The sequence below is a fragment of the Cannabis sativa genome, chromosome 8 (assembly GCF_029168945.1).
Source record: "Cannabis sativa cultivar Pink pepper isolate KNU-18-1 chromosome 8, ASM2916894v1, whole genome shotgun sequence".
NCBI classification, from domain to species: Eukaryota; Viridiplantae; Streptophyta; class Magnoliopsida; order Rosales; family Cannabaceae; genus Cannabis; species Cannabis sativa.
This window is the reverse complement of record NC_083608.1, coordinates 9,023,055-9,028,639: the sequence shown is the minus strand read 5'-3', so window position 1 is coordinate 9,028,639 and position 5,585 is coordinate 9,023,055. Positions and strand designations below refer to the sequence as shown.

Below are 5,585 nucleotides of genomic sequence, written 5' to 3'. Positions count from 1 at the left end.
CCTAGAAAAATCTACTTAATTATTAATTTTTTAAAAAAATATTCTAATTTAAGTTGATCCAAAATTAATTTGTGTTATACCCGAAAATCGGTTGGAGGACATGTGTCAAGATAAATGGAATGTGAATCGGTACCATATCTTTTTACTGAATAACTCATTAATTGCGTAAGTACTAGAGTATATTTGCAACCCGCTGACTGTAAGGTCTTAGGCGAGGAATCAATGCACGAACTAGTACTTAGTGTAGTAACGAGAAACCATATGTTGCTAAAGGGATTACACAAACTCTGAAAATAGGGAAGCACCCAACCACGGCACTGAAATGGACGAAAATTTAGAAAACAAAGCATTCGGGGATCCTGCCAAAACCGGTTACCCGATTTGCACCAGTCCACACCGAATTTTTCATTTCTTGCTCAATTCTCCACCAAATGCCACCAAACCTTCCAGAGTACCTAATTAGGGTATACACAATATATTTCAGCATGTATTTCACAGGAAAACTCAAAGAAACTCAACTTGCCATTAATGATCAAAGCTTTGAGTTCAAAACTCAAACTTGCATAAAACTAACACCACACACTAAAACTAGCTGCTAGGACCCTTAATCAACTCAAATTAAGCCTAGAATTCGAACCCTAAGGAAACCTAAACTTAACAGCCCCTTACTAGCAAAATCACAACTTGAAACCAATGAAAACTTTGAGATAACACAACTAGAGAAGAACTAGGGTTACCTTAGCTTAAACCTCCTTGAATCCCTTGCTGAAATCCCAGAAAAAAGGTTGACTTGAGGTGATTCTCCTCTGGTTTTGGTCCCAACCGAAAGAAAGAAAGAGAGAGAGTTCAAGAGAATGAATTTTCTAATTTTTTTGATTTTTCCTTCAAATGAGAAAATAAGTTTTCTCTAATTAATTCCTTGCTGAATAAAGGAGGCCACATGTCACCTCCCTAGGCAGCCACCACACTACCCATTTAAAAGACTAAAATGCCCTTTGACTTAAACTTAGGGTATTTCTAAAATTAGGGGTAAAATGGTCAAATCCCATAACCCCGCTTAATCCCGATATTTTATTTTCTCTAAAATATTTCCCAGTAAGAAATAAGGTTCTAAACTTACCCATGTGATCTAACTAGCCATCCATTGCATTTTCCGTTGTCGCCGAGCAAAAATTACAATAATTGCATAATTCACATATAAGACAAATAATACCCCTAGAATTTAATAAAATCTCCAAAATTGAGAAATTATAACTCTAATATTCATTTCTAAATATTGGAGTCCACCAATAATTAATTTCATAAATAATCATAAAATAACAAAAATTAGTGTGAATTGCCTTTACTAATCCAAATTACTAAAGCGGGCATTACACTCTTTTTGTGAGAAATCAAATTTTTCAAAAATTAAAGCCTACTAATATCTAAAACTAATTTTGATTAATTAAAAAAAATTAATAAAAATTAATTTTATTCTAACAATTAGATTATTAATTGAAAATTCAGATTCTACACGAAATTCTACCAAAATTTGACTTTTGATTCGATGAAAAACGATTTTTGAATCAAAAGATATGAAGAAAACAGCGGGGAATGGAGCGTCTGGCTGAGAGACGAGGCTGCATGCAGCCTACTTGGCCGAGGGAGCTCAGCGTGACACGGCTTCAGACAGCCCGTGTCCGAGTTTCCTCGGTCAGGTTGTTTGAAGACGCGTGGGGATGCCGATTGTCCCCTAGGTGCACGCGCGTATGTGCTTTCAAAACTAGATATTTTTATCCAAATTCAAAAAATCATAACTATGTCATAAAAAAAATCCAAATTAGGTTCTGTAAAAGCCTAAATTCATTTATTTTTCGTCTACTTTCCAGTAAAAATATTTCCAGATCGAAATAAAAAATACTTTTACAACATACATTGTGATTTCTAAACTATCATCAAATAAGCACATAAACCATCATGAAACCATCCAAATCAACACAGAACATCGTTTTAATTCATATTTCATGAATGTAAATCATTACCATGGCTCTAAGGCCAGTTGTTGGAATATATTTTATTAGGTACAAGATTTACTACCATGTATGTTATTTAACATCCTAAATATGAATTTTTAAAACAATGTACACTACAAGAAACCAACTTTTTAGCAACAAAAGTTTAGCTACCAAATGTAGTTGGTAGCAGTTAATTAATATTAGTTACTAAATTTTCGTAGCAAAATAATTTTGTAGCAAGTTCTAATAAAAAAATACTATATGAGTTTCCTACCAAATATTTTAGTAGCAAATTTATATTTTTAGCTACAATTATCTTTGGTAGCTAACATTTTGTTGACTAAATAAAGATTTGCTACTAAATTTTAGTAGCAAAATGAGTTTTAATCAAAATGACACTAAATATGCTTGTTACTAAAAATTTTGGTGGCATATGAATACTTTTAGCTACTAGTATTTTTTGTAGCTAAAATTTTATATTGGCGTAAAATATAAAGTTGATGCATTTTGTGTATATTAGAATTTATTGCAATTATAAATTTATTGCTACTAAATTATATCATATTTTTACACTAGCAAATAAATATTTCTAGTTAAAGTGTTAATTTATGTATTACTAATGAATAAATGTAGAATATAATATAATATATATATACGTAAGAATAGTAAACATAAAAACATAATTAAATCTGTACTTGTGCTCCAAATTAAAAAAATTAATCTATATTTTCTTAAAAAACAATATGTATATAAATTATATTTTGTTGTAATATTAAAGAAAGGTAAAAAGAAATAATTAAATTTATAATAAATGAATAAGATAAACTAAATTTAAAAAATTATAAACGCCACAAAAAATTGAAAGAAAAATAATGTAATAAACAACTACATAAGTCATATAGGATATATATAATTTTGTTGAAACAAAGATACTAGATGGACCCTCTAATAAGCTTCAGTAAAAATTTCAAAGAAACCAACATAGATAAAAGCATCTTAGGGAAAAAAAAACACTTACTACCTTAAAACAAATTAATAAACTGAAAGGTTTGCATAACACAATAACAATGTTTCTTTTATTGTGATCACTCAATTAAAGCACTCCATCTTCTGTAATTTCTTCTAAAAATTGGTCAGCCCATTCCAAACGAATTTCATCAATTTCTTGTTTTGTATAAGTTTTTTTCCCATTCCACTGCAATGAGTAAGGTAAGTATTAGTTCATATAGTAGTATTTATAATAAAATAGAAAAATATTTTATCATAGTGTATATACCCCAAATATATATATATATATATAACTTACTTGAGTGGTTAGCCAATTGATAGGTCTAGAATTCATGCAAAATTCACGCATGTATCTCATTACATAATATCCACACTCAAAATCCGATATTTGTTGAGGACACTGCACATATTTATGAAATAAAAACACATAAATATTTTAAAATTTATAGAATAATTACTATATTGTTATATTAATGTAATTTTATTTTACAACTTACTTTTATAGATTTCCATGTAATGCCAGACTTTTTTGGCTGCCTATTAGTGGAAGCATTGTAGTAATCAAAAGTCCTAATAAACAAAAGAAATATTAAAATAATTTAAAAAATAAAAATTAAATTAGACTAAACCATAATATTATTTAACTTACATTGCCATTAGAGATTTAATTTTATTAGGCGGGGGTAATCCAATTGAGTCAAGCCAATAACATGTTTCACGCAATACATCAATAATTGCTAGCATCCAATGGTCTCTGTTGACCACCAAAGTAAGATATTATATGTAAGTCAAATATATTGATAACATAAATAGTTAACTAAATAATTCTTACCCAGTATTAACAGAAAGCAACCAAAATTGTCCCGCTTCGTTCCTTCCATGCGATCTCGCCATTGTCATTGCATTTTGTGCTTGACATGAAACCAAAGCTAAAATTGGATGAAAGAAACGAAAAATATTGTGCTCGATTTGCCTTCACCAACTTTTCATGTAAGATCCTAAATATTACAATTAGATTAATAAGGAAAAAATATTATTTAGTGCATTAAGTGTAATTTAAAGATAAATTTTTTACCTAATGTAAAATACTATGCAAGCAGCTCCAATCCGTTTCATAGTGCCTAGATGAATTACATCGATAGGTGAAATATGTAAATATTCATCATTATCCAAAATTTCTGGGTCCATGACCATGGAAAAAGTGTGTGAAGCTTTTATAAATCGAACAGCTAGTAATGCAGCTTTTACACCCTTTGGAGTGTCCTTAGGAATCTCAAATTTAATTGGAGAATCTCGCACTTCTTCTAAATTTGAGGACGATTTAGTGGGTTTTTGTGAAGATGAGGGTTGATCTTTTTCTTTACTTGGCTCCAGTTGCGTGAAAAAACTATTTTGTTTATCCTGAATCAAAAAAAAAAATTGTTATAATTTATTTAAAATACATGAAAAAAAAATATGTGAGAGTAAATTTATGTTCTAATAAAACCATTGATGGAATTCTGATTGGTGACTCTGATGATCGTTCCTCTAATAATCTGCCTTGTTGTGATTCATAGAATATTTTCATATTCTCTTGAACGATTCTTGCAACATTATTATCTTGGTCCTTCCTTAGATCTTCAATGATTTTCTCTAATTTGTCCAAACGTTCTTCTTCAATCTCTTTATGTTTGGATGATAATTCCACTGAGATCTTTTTTCCAGGTGTAGGACCTAAACCTCGTAACCAACCGTATTTTCCTTCACCTAACACCTGCCTATATATAGCAGCCTCATCAACTACTAGTAGCAAGCCATCTTCAAATTGAATAAGTTTATCTCGTCGCAACTCAACCATTTCATTCTACAATAACAATAAAATAATGAATTATTACTTTTACAAAAACGATTAAATAAAATTACTAACTTTTAAAGTTAACATACATATTTTTCCTTGGCTATTTCGTTGATCCATCCATTCTCAATCGTATAATGAGTTTTTCGAAACATTTCGATCTCTCCACACTTCATAGTTTGTTGTTGTACTTCATCACCTATGCTTTGTTTTGATTTCTGTAATACATTTAAATAATAAATAAAATTAAAATATAATAATATTTTAATGCTATTATACGAAAAAAAAAATACTACCTCTTCATGTAAGTATTGAATAAAGGATTTTGTTCCACCAGAATGCATAAAAGAAACTTTTGCTCTATTTTTAGAACTCCGTAAACTGACTTTTTCTACATAACATATTTCATGTCGCGTATTAAGAATTTAAAAGTATTAAATGTGTACGAATTTAAGAAATATTATGATACCTTCCATTCTTCATTAGAAAAACGGTTTTTACACATCCATTCCAGGTCTTCGTCTGTTAGCACCAACTTTTTAGGTCGATTTTCTAATGGATTTTTACCTTCCTCGATAAGAGATTTGTATTTCTTTGTGGCATTTGTTACGGTAGCCCCTATATCTCTCTTGACAATAGTGATTGCAAATAGTTTCGAGGTATGGATCTTTTTAAAATCTATGTCAAAGATGTCCTAAAAAAGATAATTATTAAATGAATTATAAAATTATAGCTTTATGTACATAAAA

At 29.6% G+C, this 5,585-nt stretch overlaps 2 protein-coding genes across 2 annotated transcripts; both read right to left on the bottom strand.

Annotated features, from left to right (window-relative positions):
- Positions 1-2,655: 2,655 nt before the first annotated feature.
- Positions 2,656-3,863, bottom strand: LOC133029970 (uncharacterized). Its single transcript, XM_061102048.1, has 4 exons — positions 3,652-3,863; positions 3,500-3,572; positions 3,301-3,402; positions 2,656-3,189 (listed from the first exon to the last, which is right to left on the bottom strand). The coding sequence occupies exons 1-4, from the start codon at positions 3,744-3,746 to the stop codon at positions 3,088-3,090; spliced, it is 372 nt and encodes a 123-aa protein (XP_060958031.1). The 5' UTR covers positions 3,747-3,863; the 3' UTR covers positions 2,656-3,087.
- A 108-nt stretch (positions 3,864-3,971) lies between these two features.
- LOC133029969 (uncharacterized) lies at positions 3,972-5,088 on the bottom strand. The gene is made up of 2 exons (XM_061102047.1): positions 4,489-5,088; positions 3,972-4,403 (listed from the first exon to the last, which is right to left on the bottom strand). The coding sequence occupies exons 1-2, from the start codon at positions 4,837-4,839 to the stop codon at positions 4,074-4,076; spliced, it is 681 nt and encodes a 226-aa protein (XP_060958030.1). The 5' UTR covers positions 4,840-5,088; the 3' UTR covers positions 3,972-4,073.
- Positions 5,089-5,585: the final 497 nt, after the last annotated feature.

Bases quoted from the DNA above. Each gene is read 5' to 3' on its own strand.
- LOC133029969 (XM_061102047.1), bottom strand. From the start codon at position 4,839: ATGGTTGAGTTGCGACGAGATAAACTTATTCAATTTGAAGATGGCTTG. The intron at 4,404-4,488 runs GTTTTATTAGAA...TTTTTGATTCAG, and splicing joins CAATCAGAATTCCATCAATG to GATAAACAAAATAGTTTTTT.
- LOC133029970 (XM_061102048.1), bottom strand. From the start codon at position 3,746: ATGCTAGCAATTATTGATGTATTGCGTGAAACATGTTATTGGCTTGAC. The intron at 3,403-3,499 runs GTAAGTTGTAAA...AAATATGTGCAG, and splicing joins TTACATGGAAATCTATAAAA to TGTCCTCAACAAATATCGGA. The intron at 3,190-3,300 runs GTAAGTTATATA...TACTCATTGCAG, and splicing joins TCAATTGGCTAACCACTCAA to TGGAATGGGAAAAAAACTTA.